The 25,060-nt window shown below is 38.8% G+C and overlaps 2 protein-coding genes and 1 pseudogene across 2 annotated transcripts; 2 read left to right on the top strand and 1 right to left on the bottom strand.

Moving 5' to 3' along the window:
• Positions 1-1,566: 1,566 nt before the first annotated feature.
• LOC112167160 lies at positions 1,567-3,702 on the bottom strand. The gene is made up of 4 exons (XM_024304131.2): positions 3,584-3,702; positions 2,969-3,085; positions 2,545-2,883; positions 1,567-1,786 (listed from the first exon to the last, which is right to left on the bottom strand). Exons 1-4 carry the CDS (start codon positions 3,632-3,634, stop codon positions 1,742-1,744), a joined length of 552 nt encoding a protein of 183 aa, XP_024159899.1. The 5' UTR covers positions 3,635-3,702; the 3' UTR covers positions 1,567-1,741.
• A 2,080-nt stretch (positions 3,703-5,782) lies between these two features.
• Positions 5,783-10,955, top strand: LOC112166368 (annotated as a pseudogene).
• A 12,418-nt stretch (positions 10,956-23,373) lies between these two features.
• Positions 23,374-24,094, top strand: LOC112164331 (octanoyltransferase LIP2, mitochondrial-like; the record flags this gene model as incomplete). Its single annotated transcript, XM_024300543.2, has 1 exon — positions 23,374-24,094. A coding segment is annotated over one exon (561 nt), but the record flags the coding sequence as incomplete, so codon positions are not given.
• Between the last annotated feature and the right edge of the window lie 966 nt (positions 24,095-25,060).

The raw sequence follows: 25,060 nt of genomic DNA, 5'->3' as shown, positions 1-25,060 counted from the left end.
TGTGGCCCCATGCTCCTTCGGCCTAGGATTAAACACATAATAACCTACCATTCTAGCTACTTGTGCTAAGAGCATCTTTAGCAATGCTAGCCATTTTTGAGTCAAATTTTAGCTAAAGTAGCTAAAAAGTCATTTTAGCTAGCCACTTTAGAATTACGTCTGCATCAATGCTCTCTATTTTAGCTAGTTTTAAATTTATATTATTTTTAAATGAATATTAAATAGTTTAAATGTATTTATAAATTACATAAAATAACTTAAAATGAATGTTTTAAATTATAGAGAGCCTCATCCCGCTCTCTATATTTAGGAGCGAGTTAGCTAAAAGTTATAATAGAGAGCCACTTAGGAGTTTGGTGCAGTTGCTAAAATAGATAAAAAGCTAAACATGCTCTCCAAAATAGCTAAGGAGCCACAGTAGAGAGTCTGCTAAAGATGCTCTAAGACATTTTAAAGAGTTGGTAAGAATTGTGACTAATAACGTGTTCTGTCCGTTGTGATTGTGAGCGTCTTGTTGTCTTGATCAAGTTTTTGAAATCATGAAGGAACAAGTCCCTCTTGATTAGTTCTGTTGCCAATATTCTTCAAAGAAAATAAACTACTTATACTTTCCTGTGCGAGTCGTCTCGGCCATGAAAATCTGATTGTAAGCCATCCTCAAATAATATGGCTTTAAAGAAAGCAAACAGGCGAATAATGGTTGTATATATGGCCAAGGCTTCCCCCAAGATAGGTAGAAGTACTAAATAAACAAGTCTCCGATCCTTTTCAGACGATCAATGTAGTGAAAACCTTGAGTTGTTAACGAAAATGTTAGGCAGCTACCAAAACACTATCCTCTGTTATATGAACACTACCTCAAGCTCGACATCCATCCACTTCAGCTATTAATTGCTCCAAGTGAAGAAGTTTTGAGAGTGTGTTCTCTAGTGTACTAGGATCGTTCTAAATCTCTGCTTTGCAACATCAAACACCACTAGAATCACTACAACAGGAAGCATTTTTTCTGATGACTAAATTTGGTCGGAAAATGCATTTTTTGGTCAGAAATATGTATTTCCGACAAAAAAGTTCCGTCGGTGGTGGTCAGGAATATTCTCGTCAGAAATGCTCTACTACCGACTAGTCGTCGGAATAACAAGCATTTTCGACCACATTTTGCCGTCGTTGGTGGTCAAAAAGATTATTTTTTCCGTCGAAATATTCCGTCAAAAATATTTTAATACCGTCAGAAATGCATTATGTAAACGACGACATATTGTTTCCGACAACATATTTCCGACAACTTACTTCGTCAGAATAATTATTTCTGACTAAAATATTTTATCATTATTGACCAAAACGTTCGTCAAAAGTAATCATTTTTGCCATCCAAGAAATAATTAATATTTTAACAAAAAAAATAATAATAATTCCGACGGGTTGGAAATGAGTTTCTGACCACTCTTGGTTGTCGGATTTATTTATTTATTTATTTTTAGGTCCAACTACCAAAAATAATTTTTGGAAGCATTCTTCTTGAATAAAAATATATATTAAAAAGAGAAATATTTAAAGAGTACAACATAAAGAAGATCAAGCTACATTTTATTTGAAACAAGACATTCATCATCAAGTCTTACAAAATAGGAAAAGTCATAACAATAAGCGTAAAACTAGTAGGGAACTAATAATAGAACATAAGCATATAGTACTTATTTAATATTAGCAAATAACAAGAAAGTAGTATTTCTTGTATTCATCATGTGTCTTCATGATTTGCACCTGAGGTCCCTGTGGTATTTCCCTACCAAAAAAAAAAAGAGGCAAACGGAGACAATATAAATTAATGGTTAAATAACTTACAAAGTAATTGAAAAAAAAAAAAAAAGTGCTGGACAGCAGCAACACTATAAGAAGAAAGCAGCAACTAAGAGATCCAAGTGTCTTTACTTACTAGTATTGCATATCTATATCAATCAGTGACCAACCAAATACAATATGGTTTCGTTAAAACAAAAACAAAACAGAAAGGAGAATGAACTTAATCAGTTACTTAATCTAATAAAGATCCCTAAAGGGCAATAGGTATTGTTAAACAATTGTATTAGCTGTAATGTCATTTCCATTTGTATGACGTGCCAGCTCTTTAGAGCCCCACCTGTTTATCATAATGCAGCAACATAAAGCTTTGATCGAATAATGACTGTAACCAAGAAAACCTTTCTCAAACTCAAAGTTTAAAGCTAACTAGAATGCTAGCTGTTGCAGATGAGATGTTGCCTCATCGCAAAGAGACACAACTTCTCATTGTATCCCACCCAGAAACTAAGGTAAAATGGACCAGGCAAATGGTTTAAAACATTATTCACTAAGACAAACATAAAGTGAAATCCAAAAGAACCTAAGCATATAGTTATAAGCATCATAAACTGACCAGCAACTCTACAAACAACCCAAGAAGTAAATATAATAATGATCAGCAGTGCTCAACAGCAAGGTTAATTAACTTATGTCATTAAGCTAAGAGGTTAGAATTTGGAGTGCAAATGAAAAGAAAGTTACCGTAGATGGTGCTTCTGTTGCGCATTCAGAATGAGTTGAGTTCTTCGATAGCAAAGTCATAACCACTTGCTTCAAATCTTCTAGCTGGTTGGTAAGGGTTGTAACTTTCTCGTTCACTTGTTCCAATTCTTTCTCACGCGCCATGCATGGACGCTTATTGCAAGTGTGGCTAGAAGAGTCCACATCTTCATCTTTAGGTGGTATCATGCCATCACCTAAGCCACGAATTCTGCCGTGACTCGGCCCTCCAATCACAGCTTTATATATGCCCCATTCATCTACTTCTTCACTTTCTTCACCAAATGCCTCTTCGAGCCTCTTTTGGGTATGCATAGTTTCCTTAAACAAAAACATAAGCAAACATAATTAAAGGCACAATCTCATGACAAGCAAACACTAAGTAAACCAAGATTTGAATACATACATAAAGATCTTTAGCTTTCTCACTAATCCAATGTTCCCCCTCTTCATTCTTGGCCTTAGAGACATGAAACCTTTTGAAGCATTCAATGGGACTAGGTTCAACTCCAGTCCTATCAATCTGTTGGAGTAAAATAAACAAAGTGTAAATCAACAAATAACAATCAGTCCATATTTGCAAACAACCTGATTTCCATGACGCATTAACCTAAGCACAACTATAGAAGCAATGGAGGTTTAGTACATCATACTTGATGAAATCATACCTATATCATGGTACATCATACTTGATTGCACTAGAGACTGATATGTTACATACACCAATAAAATATAGATCGTGTGCAAAACCTATTAAAAGTTAAAAACTCTTGACGGTACAGAACAGAGCAAAGAGAACTTATAATGAACAAGAAACATATATGTGGAAGCAAAAATGATGGGTGATGAGCAAGAAACTTATATACTCACCAAGAAACTTATACTCACCAAGAATCACTACGTTTGATTAAAGCAACATTATACAAGACTACAAATGTAAGTAGCTTTCTTTTGTGCTTAGTACACGCTAATAAACCAGAAACATAACCAAGAAATTATGTAAAAAATTAAAATCTAATACCTCCTCTTTGATATATTTCGCCATTGGAACTGAGCCGGTTGTATGCACCATGTCAGACTTCCCACGATTTATCGAGTTTTGGTACGAGCTTTCCTGAAAATTTCATCAATAAGAGATGTTGGCGTCGAGGATAAGCACTTTTTTATGGAACAGAAGATGATCAGTGTGAGAGGTCGACTCTTTGGTTGGTAGCAGGAGAAGGCTCCGGAAGAGCGTGCAGCAGTAGAGTGCATGCTGGTTTAGTTTATTTAGCTTGATTTGTCGTGAAGTAGTTCTCATGAACCGAGTACCTTTTGAAGGTCATGACAACAATCTACAAACGCAAGAGAAAATTTGGCGTGCATTTAGAGACAAATATTTCTGCACTATTGTTTATTACTGAAAACTTTCAAGTTCAATTACTAGATCAGTAATTGATATTTTAAACATTAATGTCCAATACATCTTTACAGTTCAACTTTAAAGTCCTCGATGAGTCCTTAATATAAGATACTCACTAAAGACTCTCCCTATACATAGGTATATTATATATAATTAAATTTGTAATAAGATACTGGAGCAAATTAATAAAACATACTATGTTTGCCGATCAACCATACAATTAGCATGCAATACTTACCAGAGCTAAAAATGGGATAGCGTAGAAGAAGACGTTTCAAGATTACTGCACTTACTCAAATATTGTGAATCACAATTTATTTGATGAATTATGCCAGCTCGTCATTTACAAGTTTATAAGGCCAGGTAACACTTGTTATGATGTTTTTGAATCACTCTGGAATGCTGAGTACAGTACTTTTTTTTTTATCTCGGTTAACTAGTTAATCTTAAGGATTTCGAATTTGTTAACTCTGCATAATAGAGTTGAACTGTGAGTGATTTCAAATGTGAAAAATTTTATGTGAAAAATTAAATAAGAAAACTACCGACCTTTCAAATATTAACATTTTCTTAATATAACAAATTTTTAAATTTTGTGAATTCGACTCATGAAAAACTAATTGTAGCATTTGAGTTGTTTATCTGAATTTTTTTTTTGTCCCACTCTATAACTCTAATACCCAACATCCCCACGATGTGGGCCTATATTCATGTTTTCTTTTGAGTAGCCCTATATTCATGTGGCCGAAGAATTGGATGGAAAATGATAATTTTAAAGGAGAATGGATAAGTAGACAATTTCCTTGAAGTTTAAGTGTCAATTTCATTATTTGATGAAGTGGTGTTAGCTCAGTGGTTAGAGCACCCACTACCTAATGACGAAGTCAAGGGTTCGAGTCACTATGGGGGTAGGAGTGAAATCCTTTGATCATCTTTAAAAAAAAGGAGAGATTATTCAGAGCACCGCCGTGCACTTGCACCAACATAAATGAATGGTTAGATTGCATTAAATACACTTTTTGTTTATTAAAAATAAAGTTGATAATAAATATCAAGGGTTGAGATTATTTTGTAAGGGTTGGGTCACTTACACCATCGGTGCATAGAATAATTTCCATAAAAAAAGATATAAAAAAAAGTGTCAATTTCATTAATTGGAAGCTCATAGTGAACATGTCATCAAAAAAAGAAGCTCATAGTGAATATCATCAAAATTAACAATAACATAGTCAACTGAATATCATCAAAATTAATAATAACATAGTCAACCAATCAAATAGTGAGATAGTGATTGTTTTGTCTTCCAAAACCTTAAATATGAAAAGATAGCGTTCTCCAAAGCTTGTTTTAAAATCGTCAACCTCGCTTTGGGTTCACACCAAAACGATGGTAGAAATGCAAAACTAAAAGACAACCAATCAAGTAGTGGGATGTATCTCACAACACAATGCTATATATGTTGCAAAAATCCACAACCCTGCCATCGGCAAGAGATAGAGAGGATTCAAGAATACTAGCCATGTAGTAAAAACAACTAAATCCGTTTAAATATATAAAAAATTAATCACTAAACACTCTCAAGAACAAGAGACGAGAATTGTAAGACATAATAAGAGCTAACCTCTTATGGAATGTCTTTATGATGTTAATAAATCTAAGTGAAATCTCTCGACAATTTTCCTTCAAAAACATTTAATTTTTTCTCCAAAAACAACACATTTCCACAAAAAAAAAAAATTATTTATATTCTAAGACAAAATCGTACTTTTAAGCAAAAACACCCGAAATAGAAATTTATTAAGAGAGACCAGAGGACCGTCAAGAAATAATGCAAATCCTTTCGCATTTCTCTTCCAAAACCTCCTCACCTTCTTCTCTCCTTCCCTCACCTTCCGCCGTCGCCCCCCGAATTTCCCCTTTTACCCCTCCACTCCCTTCAAATTTCACACCCTCGCATGCCACCTCAGCTCCGCCGGCCATAGCCCCCAACAAGCAGCAGCTCCCATGGACTCGCCGCCGCCACCGACAGAGGCCTCCGTCGACGCCGTCACGCGCAATTTGCGCAACCAGAGCTTGGTCGCCGACGGTGGGAATAACGCGCTGAGAGCGCGGTTGAAGCTTGAAGATCTGAACTGGGATAACTCGTTTGTTAGAGAGTTGCCTGGTGATCCCAGGACCGATACGTTTCCTCGAGAGGTCAGCTCTGGTTCTGGTTCTGGTTCTGTTTCGTATTTTTGGCTTAGGGTTAGGGTTAGGGTTTGTGTGAGAAATTTGAGAAATTGATTCAAGTAATGGAAAGCTAACTGTTATGTGTTTGTGAACTAGCTGAAATGCTTTGGAAAATTTGCTAAATTTGAATATACCAGCTGAGAAATTTGTACCATTTTGATAGAGAAATGGCGAAGATAGTTACCGGTTTCGTGTTGTTAGTAGAGTATGGTCTAATTTAGCTTTTGAGCTACAGATTGAGTTTTTACTAAGCATAGGGGTGTGTTATTGTATAAATTTGTATTTGTATGCTTCCTTGGGTTTTAGGTAATTTTTGTTGTATTTTATCTCGTGGAAAATGTTGTGCTTGGATGCTGAGGTAGTCGAGGAAAGTGAACCCTGTGTAGCATGTGTTTGTCTACTAGCTTAAAGGCATTTGCTTCGGCTTATGGTTTTCAACAAAGATAGAAAATTTGTTAATATAACATGTCAACTGTGAAAACTGTACTGCATTAATCGAGAAGTGGCTAAGTCAGGATGGAACATTGAGTTATAGTGATTCTGATTCTGATACCATCTTCTTTGGTGAGCTACAGGTTGTATTTTTAATTGCATGGGGGGTGTTATGTTATGATTTTTATCTCTATGCTTCTTTGGGTTTTGATTATCAGGTGTTGCGTGCCTGATTTACAAAAGTAACCCCGTCAGCTCAAGTTGATGATCCGCAGCTCGTTGCCTGGTCAGAGTCGGTTGCTGAGTTGTTTCAATTGGATCCTCAAGAGTGAGTATTCTTGTTTCTTGTGGTCTGTGGAACATCAAGTGTAATGCTTTTATAGAACATGAAGGAGAAAATAAGCTTGAAGTTTAGAGTGTCTTTGATACATCCAGCAAGAAGAACTTGCATTTGGTTGGGAGAATACTTTTGAACTATTGCGCATGATGCTTTTTAATGTTTTGATGGGAGTCAAAGAAAGTAGTGGGTACCCTTCCAAATCATTGTCTTGCTGATCTCTACACTAGAACCTTTCGGTAGGTACTTAATGTGGAAGTATCTTGACTCTACTATTAGAATTCCTTTGTGCAAAAATAGTAAATTAGGCCCCTAGATATATAGATATTTCTTCTTAGTTCAATGACATTTATAAAGGGGTGAACCTATTGCACTGGGCATAGATTTGTTGAAGTCACTAAATTTTCAGATGTTTTAGGGTTATCAAGATTCCTGTTCTCGACCGAACTTTTCTTTTTATTTGTGTTTTGATATATCCCTGAGCACTATATGGTATTGATCCGTAGCAAATGTGTTTTTTTTATTTTATTCTGTTGTGTTGCTTCAATTAATGATTTTGTTTTGGTATCTGACTTGCTGTTCCATTAACGCCTGACTGATATTACATATGTTAGTTACGTGAGTTTGGTGAGATGCATGATTACGTTTTTTTTTGCACGCATTGTGTATCATGTTTCTTGGGACTAATCTGGCATCTCGTCTTGGAGTTACAGATTTGAAAGGCCAGATTTCCCCCTTTTATTCTCTGGAGCGTCTCCTTTAGTCGGATCGTAAGTGTTTCTCTGAATATTTTTCATAAGGTGCAAATTAGGGGTTTTGTCAATACAGCCTGGATTATAATTTATTTATGTTTGTACAGGTCACCCTATGCTCGGTGCTATGGAGGACATCAGTTCGGCATGTGGGCGGGACAGTTGGGAGATGGTCGGGCTATTACACTCGGGGAGGTTCTTAACTTAAATCTGAAAGGTGGGAACTGCAGCTTAAAGGTGCTGGAAAGACCCCTTACAGCCGGTTTGCAGATGGCCTTGCTGTGCTTCGTAGTAGCATTCGGGAATTCCTCTGCAGTGAAGCAATGCATAGTCTTGGAATTCCAACAACTCGTGCTCTATGTCTTGTGACAACAGGAAAACTTGTCACCCGTGACATGTTTTATGAGTATGTTCAATGCAACTTTAATTTATGATTATTTTCTCCAGAATAGTGGATATGTATCTCATCTGGCACATTGTTTTAATATTTCCAAAAAATCTTGAGGATATCTATGTATTAACTAAGAATCTGTTGTTTCTGAAACCATTGCATAAGTTCAAGGTTTCATAGGTTAATAAGTCTTTTAGTCTGCTTTTATTTATTTATTTATTTTTTTTCAAATATGTAAACATTATTGTTTACATCTGATGCTAACATATCAATATCTTGCTCATCCTCAAAGATTGGTGCATTAAAGGAATTGTAAACTCTACTAGGTGCATGTTAAAACTGAGACTGTAAAATTGGTTCCCAGACCTCAAAATTTATAAAAATATGTGTTCTTCGTTTTTCTTATAATTCTTTTTCTTTAATTTGCAGTGGCAATCCAAAGGAGGAGCCAGGTGCAATTGTTTGCAGGGTTGCTCCATCCTTCCTGCACTTTGGATCCTACCAAATACACGCCTCTAGGGAAAATGAGGACCTTGCCATTGTTCATACTCTAGCAGACTATACCATTAGGCATCACTTCCCCCATATAGAGAACATGAGTAAAAGTGAGAGTTTGTCTTTCAGTACAGGCAACGAAGAACATTCAGTCGTAGATCTAACGTCTAACAAGTATGCAGGTAATCATCTTTATTGCTTTCGAAGATGCATGATAATTTTGTCTTCTTGTGTAATGAAATAAAAGTTCAATTCACAAGTTCAGTACTAATTTTGTGGGTCATAATTTTCTTACCTCGTGCTTTCCTATGTCTATCTCAGGCCATTGTATTAGCAGTTAACTCTTTTCTACTTTTCTCTAGAAAGTACATTTGGTTTGATTTGATATTCATGCTACGGTTTTAGTATACTCAGTTGATAGCTGCAGACTATTTTAGTTGTGACAGATCTAGTAGTTCCACTGCAAACATATTTGGTATAGTAGTTTTCTCGAAGTTTTGCACTCACAACTTCTTTAGTAGTGTACTCACCTCCCATATGGGAAAAGTGATAAGAGATGAAATTGAATGCTTCTTATGTCCAACTGATATTTTGGTTCAAATAAAATGCAATTGGATGCCTCATTATGTTCAACCGTTTTTTTTCAAGGATCTATATAGTTCTAGAGATGCATCCATTCATTTTCATCATGTATATGAGTTCAATTAGATGTCTGGTATTGATATTCTGGTCCATTTTAGTATGAACTTATAGAAGTTGTGGATTGTGTAAAAGAAAAGAAAAGAAAAGAGTTGATTCGTCATGAACTTCTATTTATCTTGTACGTTTTCATTGCTAGATGTTTGCCACATGGGGCTACTGATTTTGAGATAGGAAATCTCCCTTTATGCAAAATGTTGGTCTTTTTTAGTCTCATCTACCCTTACTGGCCATGCCAAAATAACTTCTGATGGAAATGTTCGACATGGATTGCTGATCAACTGTTTTGTTGTCATTTTACTTGCATGATGGTATCTTAACAGCCTGGGTAGTGGAGGTTGCTGAACGTACTGCGTCCTTGGTTGCCAAATGGCAGGGGGTTGGTTTTACTCATGGTGTGTTGAACACTGACAATATGAGTATTTTGGGCCTCACCATTGATTATGGTCCTTTTGGATTTCTGGATGCATTTGATCCAAGTTACACTCCGAATACAACTGATCTTCCTGGGAGGAGATATTGTTTTGCAAATCAACCTGATATTGGCTTATGGAATATTATGCAATTAACCAGAACCTTGTCATCTGCCGAGTTGATAAATGAGAAGGAGGCAAACTAAGCAATGGAAAGGTAGTTGTGATTCCCATATGTTCATTTGTTCCTATTCCAAATGTACTGGAAAGTAATTTAACTCTTTTGCATTTGTTACAGATATGGAACTAGATTCATGGATGATTATCAAGCTATAATGACAAAAAAACTTGGTCTCCCCAAGTATGTCAAACAGTTGATCAGTAAACTTCTTAATAATATGGCTGTTGACAAAGTGGATTACACAAACTTTTTCCAGTTGCTTTCCAATATCAAAGCTGATCCCAGCATCCCAGATGAGGAGTTGTTAAACCCACTAAAGGCTGTTTTATTAGACATTGGCCAGGAGCGGAAGGAGGCATGGATCAGCTGGGTGAGAATCTACATAGAGGAGGTACAAATACTTTGAACTCTGGTTTTCATGTACTTTCATTCTTCACAAGTAGATTAGTTTGATACCAACGTGTTTTTGAGACTCTGAGTTCACTTCAGATAAAATATATATCCTGTCAAATAAGAACGACTGTTCTGTTCTCATATTTAACTCTCACACAATGTGGCTTTCACTTTCGCAGCTATCTGCTAGTGGCATCCCAGATGAGGAGAGGAAGGCCTCAATGAATGCGGTGAACCCTAAAAATGTTCTCAGAAACTACTTATGCCAGAGTGCTATTGATGCAGCTGAACAAGGTGATTTTGGAGAGGTTCAAAGGGTGCTTAAAGTAATGGAACGCCCATTTGATGAGCAGCCGGGAATGGAAAAATATGCTCGCTTGCCCCCAGCATGGGCTTATCGGCCTGGAGTTTGCATGCTTTCTTGCTCATCATGAGTTGTTGTGTGATGATAATGTTATACAGATGACAAAAGCAGATTGCCCCTTTTTGTTTCTGACCCAACAGTTTATCTTTGGTCATAGCAATCTGTCGTATATAGTCGATTTCAGTTTTCCCACTCCGACATTGGAATAAAGCATTAATGTTGTATGATTCTGGTTTCTGTATGCAAGTGAAATAGCTCAAAGAAATGCATAGAAAATACAAAGCCTAGAGAATTTTTCACTGTTAGTTAAGATTCTATCAAGCAGTGTTTGCGAGAGCTGATGTACAACTGTGATATCCACAGCCAGTTGTTAGGAGGTGTATTTGCAAATATTGCTTTCGCAAATGCTTGCTTTTGCAAATGCTCTTAAGATTCTCCGAGATTTTGCAAATGGAAGAAGGAAGAAGAAAGAGATAAAAACGAAGGAAAAAAAAAAATTATTAAAAAAAAAAAAACTGAGGGCATAATGGATATTTTGGTGTCAAAAATTGACATTGTGTACTAATAGTGGGTCGAGTTTTAGATTTCGTGTACCGAAATGTTTGGTATGGAATTTTATGTATAAAAATTATTAGTGGCCTTTACTTGGTGTACTGTTTGCGAAATTTACCCTTAAAGATATGTAAGAAAAAAGTGAACAATAACGATTGAAAATAAAGGCACAATAAATATAGTATACTATGTGGGCTGAATGATTATCAAAACTTCAGTATCATCTGAAGTTAGATATCCAATCAATGTACGATTATGTTTCCATGTACAACTCTATCTCTATGCTTGTAATCCTCTATATAAAGAGGCTCATATTATCAATGAAAGTACGATTCAATTCTCTCTCAATTTCTGATTTCCTAAAACAGGTTATCAGCACGAAGCCCTAACCCTGACATCCTAAATTCGTAGCCTTCAAATTCCAGATACCACCGCAGCCCACCTTGAAGATCCAAATTCCAGGAAACCAGAACCGGCGGTGCCACCTTTAGAACCGGTCGGAAAATACCCGAATCGGCCCTCGGAAATACCGAAAGCCTCTCTGCCTGGTTAGAAGCCTTCCTCCCCGCCTCCTGCTGCCATACTCCACCAAAAGCTGCAACCTGATCCCAGACTACCGGAATCGAAAAATCATCACTGGAACCGACCTAGAGATGCCTGAACCGACCACCTAAAATTCCCTAGCCCTAAACCGCCACCTGCATCCTCAACCTTGCTTTAGTCAACCCAGCCTAGAAACACGTGCAGCCCACAGCCCAGAAACAGACCAGCCTCAGCCCAGAAGGAAGAAAGACCCTTGGCCCAGAAACGAAGAAGCAAACCTAAAGCCCAAAAGCAGAAGAGGTCGAGCCTGAGCCACTTCAGCGGCCATGTCAGCATCCAGTCAGCATCAGACGGCCCTGTCAGCAACTCGGTCAACGATCAACAACCGCCGACAACTTTTCTAGCCATTTTTCCGGCGACTTTTTCCGGCCAAATTTCCCGGCGACCTATTTCAAGGGAAACTTTTCTAAAAGTTCCTGTTTTTTAAGTTTTTATTTCTTTTCTCTTCTTTTTCTCGGGGACTTGCAACCTCCCTTCTTCTATCCCCCTTTCTTCATCATAGGGGAGACCAAATTAAGCCGAACTGTGGGGGTTCGTGCTCACTCTAAGCTTGGAGCTTCTAGAGTCCTCCAAACTTAGAGTTTGTTGAGATAAAACGATCGACCATAAACATCATTGTTTCGATCTAATCCAACCCCTCTTGGAATTGAATTTCTTGGAAGTGACTACGCTTATAAATTCCTAATTTCTTGGAAGCGACTATGCTAAGAAATTTTATATGTTTTCGTGGTAGCCTTTTACGCTCCGAAACTAACCCTAATTTCTTGTTCTCTTTCAGGATGAGTAACCTGAACAAATTGGACTGTGCTCAATTGGGAACAACTGGCTCTGGATATCACAGGTAGGTTCGTGATGTCCGCTAGCATTTCAAGGCCGATGGAATCCTGGATACGATTCTCGAGCCTAGCTAGGACGTGCTAACTGTTGAGCAAGCTTAAGCTTTGGAAGAAAATAGAGCAGCCTTAGAGGCAAATAAGGTGAAAGTCATCATCCTAATGGCTAGTCATATGGATGGTATGAATGAAGAAGACCCCAGAAGGCTGTGGGTCTCACTCGAAGAAAGATTTGGCAACGTCCGTGACTCCCTGCTTCCTGACCTAGAAGTGAGATGGCATAGCCTCCGCTTCTATGATTTCAAGTCAGTTCTTGACTACAACTCGGAAGCACTTCTCATGAAATCCTTAATGGAATTCTGTGGAAAAGATATCACAGATGCAATGTTGATCGAGAAGACTATCTCTACCTTCCCCGTCTCTACATTGATGGTTGTTAAGAACTATCGAATCGATGTTACCACAGGACAAATCACAAGGTTTCATGAGCTTATTGGAGCTATGAATGTTGCTGAAAAGCATGACAACATCCTTGTAAAGAACTATAATTCGAGATCCGTAGAAATAGAGCATATTCCGGAATCCAATTATAGTCGCGCCCCTAATAGAGGGTGCCGAGAGCGAAACCCTAACCTTAGAGATACTTTTGGATGTCCTGATCCATCTAATCGCTCTACTTGGGAAGGTTACCGCCAAAATAGGCGAACAAGGAACCGAAGAGGTTAACGTGGAAAGAGAGATGGAGGTAACACCTCTGGCCATGTTGGTGGCACCACCAACACTAAGAGCCATCTAAATGACGCTTTCAAAGCGCCTCAATCAATGGGGTCTGAGCAAAGAGATGTATGTTCTCGATGTGGAGTGTCTGATCATTGGGCATACATTTGTAGAGCTCGTGAAGAACTTGTCACCGCCTACAAAGCATATTGTGAAGCAAGAGAAGCTCACTATATGGAACAAGAAGATCAAGAAGATGATCTAGAGTGAAGGGTTGAACACTACAAATCTGGCTGGGATCAATAGATCATCAATTCTGTTTAAGTCTTTATTTTTCCAAGAGATGTAATGAGCAATTGCCATATATTTTTTTAGTAGATGCAAATGGTTTAGTCTCTCTTCAAAGTAGGCTCACCCAAAGTAAGTGTGATGTGTAGGAAGGTTTTAAGATTAGTGGTACTTAAGAGAGCCTTGCTCCACTGACATCTCTCTACTCACCTGGTCACATTTATTTTGGAATTACCGAAAGAAATTAGACGACTACCATTGTTTTGCATTAGCTAGCATTTTGGATTAGATTTTCTTTGGTCAAAGAGACAATGATGTAACTCCGTTGGCTTATGAATAAAATTTCGAGTTCTTTTCATTATAACTCCATTTTGATTCTGAGCATATTACTTTGTGACTACGATGGTTGGGCCATCAATATTAATTCAAGGATATGGAATAGCCCAAGTTCCACTTACCAAATGGCACCTTGATTACTGTCACATAAACTCTCTACACTCTTAGGGCAAATCGCACCTATGAATAGCCAACGGATTCCATGCTAAAATGCATGTAGAGAACGGAAATGAGTTCCTTTGCAATACCTCTAATGATTGCGAACAAAGGCGCATCTTAGAGATGTTTATGTGTCTCTCTAGTGGACTCTATGCCACTATTCAAGCTATTAAATTCGATGAAGTTATGAGAGAAGATCTCTTATATTTAGACACATATTGGCTTTATCACAACAGGATAGATCATCCTAGTCCTGATATGATGATCCGTCTACAAAAGACTTCACACGGACATCCATTCGCTCGAGCGAAATGAAGCATGAATCAAAAGTTGATTCCTGGACTAAGTGTGACCGACGCTGCTGCCTAGGGCACCGCCTCCGTCCACCACCAACCTAGGGCTGGCACAGTTCCTATCCATGACGCCATGGATGGCGTCCATCATGGTGATGGCGCCCCAGGTGATGCTGCAATCACCAACTTGCTTCACATAGCGTATCAAACGCTCAGGCCTAACTAAAATCCTCATTGGTTGCTTCTAAAGCCTCTTGCTCGTTTTACAAAGCCTGTTTCTAGGGAAATCAGGACTGAGACCGTCCTATGCAAAGGATATAAAAATACTCATTATGTTCTTACATAGAATCCGTGGACTAGTTCAACCAACTTGCGGACGTTTCAATATCTCATGATGTTGGTTGACACGCAAACACGCTGGTCACGTGTTGTGCCATTGTCTACTTGTAAACGCTGCTTATGCTACACTCCTAGCAAATATCATATGACAACAGGCTCACTCCCCGGATCATCCTAATTCCTTCAATAGGACTTGACGATGCTAAAGAGTTTACATCAAAGACTTTCGATGGTTATTGTATTGGGACTGATGTTGGACATCATATTCCCATGAACATACCCAAACGGTCTCGCGGAAACGACTACGATGGTAGTCCGGACATTGGTAATGCGCACCAATCTCCTTATATCCGCTTAGGGTGATGCAATATCACATGCAGCTATACTAATTCGTCTACGACCCACCGCCACTCAATCTACCTTTGCATTACAGCTACTGACTGGGTACAAGTATCGTACTTACGCATATTTGAGTGTGCTATTTATGTGCCAATTGCGCCGCCACAGCGCTCTATGATGGGTCCTTACAAACGAATGGGCAAGTACGTTGGATTTGAGATTCCAACAATAGTTTGCCACTTAAATGCCCTTGCTAGGAGATCTCCTTACTGCTAGATTTGTGGATGTCACTTTGATGAGACAGTCTTCCGGTCGTTAGGGGGAGATAAGAACACAGATATTTAGCAGGAACGACAGGAATTGTCATGGTCTATCCCCACTATGTCTCATCTCAATCCCGGTTAAAGTGACGAGGATCACACAAATATGCTGCAAACATGCCTGCAAGGAAGGATGTTCCTACGAGAGGACGTAGCACCATCCTACACGGAGGCAGGCATGGAGCCAACGCCAAAGAGAGCGGCACTCTGGTGTTACAGGCCATGGCCCCAGCTAGGATGCGTGGGAGGCCCGTGAGTTCGAAGGATACTTTGGCACATTTCAATCCTTTGATCATCAAGACTCAAAATCCGTCTCATGAGAATCTTTTGGGTTATGGTTATCATTGGGGGATTCCTCAATGTCAGAACCTATTCCTGAGAATATAGAGCTCTATGAAAATTACACTAGTGTACATGAGACTTGGGATAGAAACTCCGTCATAATTGATGATGTAGTTGAGCATTTCGTTTGCGCATGAGTTTGTTGAGTCTGATGATATCGAACCACGCTCCGTTGATGAATGAATGCCAGCGTAGAGAAATTTTACCTAAATGGAAAGATGCAATCCAGGTTAAGTTAGATTCTCTAACGAAGGAAAAGGTTTTCGACCTAGTGATGCCAACACCTTCTAACATAAAACCTGTTAACTAATGGATCTTCGTTAGAAAGTGTGATGAGAAAAAGAGATGACATTCTCTCCTTATGGCGCAAGGCTTCCCACAAAACGCCCTGAAATCGACTACGATGAGACATATTCTCTCCTTATGGATGTCATTGCACTCCACTACCCTGTCAGTTTGGTAGTTTTCGAATAATTGAACATGCAGCTTACGAATGTGGTCACTACATATCTCTATAGGGATCTAGATACGGAATATACGTGAAGGTTCATGGTGAACTTCATTTACCCAAGTCAAGTGGCTCTAGACCACGGAGCACGTTTATAATAAGGTTGAAACGCTCGCTAAGATGACTACTTGATTGGGAAGGGATATGCCCACGTGTTTCCATAACAAGTTTCGGATTCTATCGCGGTTCATGTTGGACATGATCTTCATTGGAAGCCCTTAAAGAGTTAAGGGAAACCGCTGAACACTTGAAATCCGAGTTTGAGATGAAGGATTTTGGGAGAACACGATTATGTCTCAGTTTGGAACTTGAGCATCGTGTGGATAGATGCTTAAGCATTTTGACAAGGTCAAGCCTTCAAGCACCCCCATGATCATCCGTAGTCTTGATCCTAAAAATGATCATTTTCGTTCGAAGGATGATAATGAAGATGTGCTAGAGGCAGGAGTGCTTTACTTGAGTACAATAGGCGCATTATTGTACTTATCTCAACGCACAAGACCGGACATCTCATTTGCAGTGAACTTGTTAGCTAAGGTATAGCTCTGCGCCAACGCGATGCCATTGGATTGGTGTAAAAGATATCTTTCGATACTAGAGATGTACGACTGATATGGGCATACTTTATCTCTACAGAGAGATGATGGATTCGGACCCATCACACACTGGGAACGCCGCCAACACTGGTCTGCGTCCTCTATCCCCATCCTAAAACAACATAAGTGTTTTGGAAGGTTTTGCTGATGTTGGGTATCTCTCTTACCCACACAAAGGTCATTTCCAAACTGGTTAAGTGTTCACCATGGGTAAAGACCATGATATCTTGGAGGTTTACAGAACAGACCCTAGTCGCTATGTCTTCGAACAATGTAGAGATCATTGCTCTTCACGAAGTGGTTCGTGAATGTATATGGATTGGATCCATAATTACGCATGTTCGAACAATTGTGGTTTGAAGTCTACCACAGATGAGCCTACGAGCATATAAGATAATGATGCTTCTTTTGAAGCAAGGCTACATCAAAAGCGACCACACCAAGTATAATAAGCAACAACAAACTCTCTTCAAAATCAAAGTGAACTAGGTTTAATCTGAGAACAGTACGGCAGACTTGCTCACTAAGTCATTGCCTAAATTCCACTTTCGAGAAACATGTTTGTAGCATCGTTTGCGGAAGTTATCCGAACTCCTGTGACCGTTCAGGGGGAGATGCAGACATCAGGGGGAGATGTCTACATGTATGGTCTCGAAACGTGAAAGGTGTGTTGTGCTCTTTTTCCCCTTCGACCGAGATTATTTTTGTCCCACAGGGTTTTTGTTACTCGACAAGGTTTTTAATGAGGCAACGAGTTGAGCACCACGTTTGGGCGACACAAGGGGGAGTGTTCAAGTAAATCCAGAATATGTGTCAGGCCCAAACTCGAGGTTACTTGCTCTAGTTGAAATAGGGTTTATATTAGAGAAATCTCGGAGAATCTTAGGAGATATCCAATCAATGTACGATTATGTTTCCATGTACAACTCTATCTCTATGCTTGTAATCCTCTATATAAAGAGACCCCTATTATCAATGAAAGTACGATTCAATTTTCTCTCAATTTCTAATTCCCTAAAACAGTTTTTACTTTTTTATTCTCTCAGTTTAAAAAATATGAAAATTATTTTTTCCACTAAACTTTCAAATGCATTTTTGAAATTTAGAAAATATAATTTCGCTTTCTCATCCTTCTTTTAAAAAATTATTTTTAAAAAAAATCATTTTTGCCTAATAAAACGAAAAAAAAAAAAAAAAAAACTGGACCGGTGCGTTTAGCTTAGATGATTATAGATCGAGTATAGTGCCAAACAAACAACAACTGGGCCATTCGGTACCTCAAGATTTTGCTTCTTCTTTGGTTGTTTGATATCTGTAGGTACGAAAATCCATTCATTCTGTTTTCCCGAAACTCCATTGGATATTAATTCTCCACTCAAAATGTGATATCAGTAATTTCTTTTTCAATGTTTGAGTTGCCTTAAATCAGCGAATCCATGCTTAAAATGCCCACCACCTGTTTGATCAAACGCTTCAATGACTTTCTGGGCAACACTTTCGCCATTTTGATTAATTATAGCTCTATATTAAGCTTCAATCTCATACCCAATAACCATATCATAATATGTTGTATTGGTTTTTCGATTATGAACTTGTAATACGCTACTCAGCTTCTCTAGTCTATAAAAGACAATGTACAATGTGAGATGATTCCTATAGACAAAGGTATAACTGATTTAGCTGTGGTCTGCAGGAAATGAGAGTTCCGCGGACTCTTGAGGTCTGGAGGCACTTAAGCTGCAGAAGAAGCTGGTATCCGATCGAAAGGTTCATAAGATTCCGGATACTCTCCTGGCCCTGCAACATCCCCCGACTTATACCCTTGGCATGTTAAACTTTATGTTTTTGAATAAGATAGTTGGGTACGTTGGGTATCCTAATTCCTAGGAAGTCAGTTTGTTTACCAAGTCTTTAGGAGTGAAGTTGAGTAGGAGTCTTATTTTGGTTTACTTCCTTAATTTGTGTAAAAGCTGTTTCAAGTGCAGTCTATATATGTAATTGAAACAGAGGAAATAATATACGCTTTTGAGTCGAATTGCTCAGTAAGCTTTCAGTTACAATTCTCTCTTGCTTTTAACGTTGTGGTATCAGAGCCCCCACTGGGCCTGAGGTAGAAGGAAGCAGCAGCTTTCTTGTAGTAGAAAGTGAACATGGCATCCGACAACAACAACTATGTGCAACCAGCAATTCCACGCTTTGATGGTCACTATGACCATTGGAGCATGCTTATGGAGAATTTTCTGAGGTCCAAGGAGTATTGGAACATCATTGAAACCGGGATTGCTGAACCAGCCGCTGCTGGAGAAGTGTTGACGGCTGCACAGAAAAGGGTGCAGGAAGAACAGCAGTTGAGGGATCTCAAGGCGAAAAATTACTTGTTTCAAGCAATTGACCGAACAATTTTGGAGACTATTCTTCAAAGGGACACATCCAAGCAAATTTGGGATTCAATGAGAAAGAAGTATCAAGGATCAGCCAAAGTGAAGCATGCACAGCTTCAAGCCCTCCGCAAAGATTTTGAGACTCTTCAAATGAAGACGGGAGAGTCAGTCAATGATTACTTCTCAAGAGTCATGGCTATTGCAAACAAGATGCGAATCCATGGTGACAAGCTGGGAGATGTCACCATTATTGAAAAAATTCTTCAATCGATGCATACAAAATTTGACTATGTTGTATGTTCGATTGAGGAATCACATGACATTGATGAAGTTTCGATTGATGAGCTACAAAGTTCGTTGTTGGTTCATGAGCAGAGAATTAATCAAGGGGCTACAACAGAGGAGCAAGCTTTGAAGGTCTCTTCCAACACTCCAATTGCTTTTGAGGGTGTAGGACGTGGTCAAGGAAGAGGCAGAGGCAGATTCAATTCCTATTCCAGAGGCAGAGGGCGTGGTCAAGGATCAAGGTTTGACAAATCCAATATTGAATGCTTCAATTGCCACAGGTATGGCCATTATAGGTCAGAATGTCCTAATTTCTTTAGAGGTCAGGGAGAAAGATCAAATTATGCTGAGATAGAAGAAGAAGAAACAACCTTATTGATGGCATGTCATAACAAGGAAGAAAAGTCTAATAATCTGTGGTATTTAGATTCAGGATGCAGTAATCATATGTGTGGCAATAAGTTGTTATTTTCTGACTTGGATGAATCCTTCAGAGATATTGTGAAGTTCGGAGACAATTCTACTGTCTCTGTTATGGGGAAAGGAAGTATCAATGTTCGTATGAAAAATGACGTTGTTGAAAGAGTTCCCAGTGTGTTCTATGTTCCAGATTTGAAAAGCAACTTGCTTAGCCTGGGTCAACTACAAGAGAAAGGCTATCAGATCAGCATTAAAAATGGAGTTTGCCTCATTGAAGATTCAACAAGAGGTGTAATTGCTCGGGTTAAAATGACATCAAACCGATTGTTTCCCATAATTATTCAAGATGATGGACCAAGTCTCCAAGCTTGTCTCTCTGCAAAAGTAAAAGACTTGGCATGGCTGTGGCATTTTCGGTATGGGCATCTCAATTTCAATGGGCTGCATACTCTAAGACAGAAAAGCATGGTGACAGGTCTTCCACATATTGTCTCTCCATCACAAGTGTGTGAAGATTGTATTGTTGGCAAACAACATCGTGTTCACTTCCCCAGAGGAAATGCATGGAGAGCTCTAAACCCATTAGAGCTGGTTCATTCAGACATTTGCGGACCAATAAATCCAACCTCTAATGGTGGTAAGAGGTATTTTATAACGTTCATTGATGATTATAGCAGGAAGACATGGGTATATTTTTTGCAAGAAAAGTCTGAAGCTTTTACGGCTTTTAAGAGTTTCAAAGCTCTTGTGGAGAATGAAGTTGGAAGAACAATTAAGGTCTTGCGAACAGATCGTGGTGGAGAGTTCAACTCTAAAGAGTTTGCAAGTTTCTGTGAGATGAATGGCATTAGAAGGCAACTCACCGCAGCTTACACACCACAACAGAATGGCGTTAGTGAGAGGAAGAACCGTACAATCTTGAATATGGTTCGAAGCATGCTGTCAAACAAATGCATTTCCAAAAGCTTCTGGCCTGAAGCTGTGAATTGGAGCATCCACATATTGAACAGAAGCCCAACATTTGTTGTCAAGAACATGACTCCTGAAGAAGCCTAGAAGGGACACAAACCAGCGGTGGATCATTTCCGAATTTTCGGATGCATCGCTTTTGCTCATGTTCCAGATGAGAAGAGGAAGAAACTTGATGACAAGGGAGAGAAGTGCATTTTTCTTGGCATCAGTGAGCTCTCAAAGGCTTACAAATTGTACAATCCCATCTCAAAGAGGATAATTGTTAGCCGTGATGTTGTATTTGATGAGAGTAGAACATGGCAATGGACTGTTGGTAGCAATGGGAATCATATTTCAGCAGATCTTGATAAAATGGATGAAGAAGAAAGAAGTCAGCAGCCACCAAGTTCTATTACCACTCATGTAGCAGATTTGCAGTCATCAGTCACACCTACAGAAGTTGAAAATGATCAATCACCTGGCTCAAGACCTCAACGAACAAGAAAAAGGCCAAATTGGATGCAAGATTATCAGGTTAGTGGAATTAATCGAGATGATGATCCACTTGTCCATTTTGCTCTTTTTATGGGATGTGATCCTATTTCTTTCCAAGAAGCAGTTAAGCAATTAAAGTGGCAGAGAGCTATGGATGAAGAGATCAAGGCCATTGAGAAGAACAACACTTGGGAATTGACAGATCTTCCCAAGGGGCAGAAGTCTATTGGAGTTAAATGGGTTTATAAGACGAAGCTCAATGCAGATGGTGAGGTGGACAAATACAAGGCACGACTGGTGGTTAAAGGCTACAAACAAGAATATGGGATTGATTATAGAGAGGTGTTTGCTCCAGTTGCGAGGCTTGACACAATCAGATTGGTTATCTCAGTTGCAGCTCAGAATTCGTGGCCTATTTATCAACTTGATGTCAAGTCAGCATTTTTACATGGTGAGTTGCAAGAAGATGTTTATGTTGAGCAGCCTTTGAGATATGTGCAGCAAGGGAATGAAGAGAAGGTGTACAAGTTGAAGAAGGCACTATATGGACTAAAACAAGCACCCCGAGCTTGGTATAGTCGTATAGAGTCTTATTTTACACGAGAAGGCTTCGAAAAGTGTCCGTATGAGCATACTCTTTTTATAAAGTCTGAAGCTGCTGGGAAGTTCCTAATTGTCTGCTTGTATGTAGATGATCTCATCTACACAGGGAATGATGAAGATTTATTTAAGAGCTTCAAGCATTCAATGATGGCTGAGTTTGAAATGACTGTCCTGGGACTCTTGCATTATTTTCTTGGCATTGAAGTGGTGCAATCTGCAACAGGTATTTTCATTATGCAAAAGAAATATGCTATGGAGATTTTAGACAGATTTGAGATGAAGACTTGCAATTCAGTTGGAACACCAATTGAACCAGGATTGAAGCTAACTAAGGATCCTAAGGGCAAAAAGGTTGACAGCACTTTGTTTAAGCAGATTGTTGGAAGCTTGATGTATCTTACAGCAACAAGGCCAGATATTATGTATGCAGTAAGTCTTATTAGCAGGTATATGGAGCATCCAACTGAGCATCATCTTTCTGCTGCAAAAAGAGTGTTACGCTACTTGAAAGGTACAATTGATTTTGGTATCTTTTATAAGAAGGGAGAAATGTCAGAACTTGTTGGGTTTACTGATAGTGACTATGCTGGAGATTTGGATGACCGAAGAAGCACTTCTGGCTATGTGTTTATGTTGAGTGGCGGGGCTGTTTCATGGTCTTCAAAGAAGCAACAGATAGTGACTTTGTCAAGTACTGAAGCTGAATTTGTTGCTGCAGCAGCTTGTGCTTGCCAAGCTATTTGGCTGAGAAGGTTGATTATAAAGTTTGGTTTTGTTCAAGAGGAACCAACTTCAGTGTTCTGTGACAACGTTTCTGCAATTAAGTTGTCAAAGAATCCTGTTTTACATGGGAGGAGCAAACATATAGATGTCAGATTTCACTTTTTGCGTGATCTGTGCAAGGATGGTGTTGTTGATATGATTTTTTGTAGTAGTGAAGACCAACTTGCAGACATTTTGACAAAGCCACTCAAGCCTGCAGTTTATGTGAAGCTGAGAGAGTTACTTGGAGTATGTTCAAGGAAGGATGTTGATTCTGATGGAAAAGAGCTCAGCTGCTGGAGTTTTCTGTGCTATAAACTGATGTCTTAGGGACATTCAGTTTAAGGGAGGGTGTTAAACTTTATGTTTTTGAATAAGATAGTTGGGTACGTTGGGTATCCTAATTCCTAGGAAGTCAGTTTGTTTACCAAGTCTTTAGGAGTGAAGTTGAGTAGGAGTCTTATTTTGGTTTACTTCCTTAATTTGTGTAAAAGCTGTTTCAAGTGCAGTCTATATATGTAATTGAAACAGAGGAAATAATATATGCTTTAGAGTCGAATTGCTCAGTAAGCTTTCAGTTACAATTCTCTCTTGCTTTTAACATGGCAAGCGGAGGACTGATCACAATCTGTTGATTCCTGAGTCTGATCTAAAAGGAATAGGAGCTGAACTGCACTATACGCAGAGAGGAGGAGACATTACATTTCATGGTCCGCGCCAGGCCATCTTGTATCCCATTGTTTCGCTTCGGGATATTGGGCTTGGGGCTCGGAGATATGTGGAGAAGCTTGAGTTGACTATGATTGAATTGGCGTCTCAGTATGGCGTGAAGGCTTGTCCGGGGCAAGCAGGAGAGACTGGGGTGTGGGTTGGAGAGAGAAAGATCGGTGCAATTGGCGTGCGCATTTCATATGGAGTCACCTCTCATGGGTTGGCATTCAACATTGATCCGGATTTGAACTATTTCAAGCATATTGTGCCGTGCGGTATTGCTGATAAAGAAGTTACGTCTCTGAGAAAGGAGACGGACTTGGTGCTTCCTACAGAAGAAGTAGTTCACGACCAGTTGATTTCTTGCTTTGCAAGATTGTTTGGTTATGGTAATGTTGTGTGGAAGGATTCTGCTTCTTCATTATTGTCAGACAGTGGGGAAATCAAATGAGATATGTATTGGTTTTCAAATGAATCAACTGAGTAAGCTTCGTGCTCTTTCATCGATTTCATTTGTCAAATTCCTACTACTGATTTGTAAGTTTATCTCATCTGTACTAGGGTGATGCCCTGTTTTCAATATTTTTATGAATACAATAAAACAATCTTGCGGAAAACCATGAGCTTCTGGATTTGGTCCACAGTGTTCTATCAAATGGTTAGATGTGATCAGCGTGTTCTATCATAGTCCTGCTGAGTGCTGACATAGACCACATGCTTTATCTGCAGAAAGATTCTTTAATTCACATGTACTCATGAATCAAGCAAATGGAAATAGTCTTAAGAAAATTTCACCAAATATATTCTAATACAACTCTCAGGAGGTTCCTTGATCAGATCTAGTGACAAGTATAAACCTTCTTCAACCTCATTGACTAATTGACTTCTGTCTATGGAGTTGGATCCTTACTGAAACTTTAGACGTCAGCCATGACATACATGGACCGTAAACCTAACTACTAAACAAGAAAGCAAAAGAATGTGATCTCGACTTACCTACTCATCGTCTTTATGTTGATCTTGTACTAATGTTTAAAACTACGTTGTTTAAACACTTAAATACTAAAGAGTTTAACCTTTAACCTCAAAACGACCATTGTTAGGAACACGTACAAGATTAACACAGCCATAAGATCAGTAGGGGATCATTTCACAAGAAGTATTAGTAACAACTAAGGAATAAGGGAAAATTTTGATAAACACACGGGCGTTATTAAAAATAGAGTAAAGACTTGAAACTTTCTGATCCCAAGTGGATCAATTAGAGCTTGCTATATCAAGTAGATGCGAATCGCATAAATTAATAGGGAAGATCATGCTATATTAGAAAATGATCAATTTCCATATGCGTGATGGGGCTTGGGCAGATTGATACTTTAAATATAAGTAATCTCCTTATTGCCAAAAACTAGAATCATGTTCTCATTTCAACCTATTTCCGAACTAAGGAGACCAAGTGGCTGCAAGGTGGAAAAAATTCTAATAATGATGCAACTCTGAAAGTGAAGAGTACAGTTGAAGCAGGGAAGCTTATGAGGGCCAAGATGTGCTAAGAGAGTGGCTTCATAGATGTTAAG

The sequence above is a fragment of the Rosa chinensis genome, chromosome 5, assembly GCF_002994745.2.
Source record: "Rosa chinensis cultivar Old Blush chromosome 5, RchiOBHm-V2, whole genome shotgun sequence".
Taxonomy (NCBI): Eukaryota; Viridiplantae; Streptophyta; class Magnoliopsida; order Rosales; family Rosaceae; genus Rosa; species Rosa chinensis.
The sequence above is the reverse complement of the archived record's forward strand: the minus strand, read 5'-3'. Positions and strand labels throughout refer to the sequence as shown.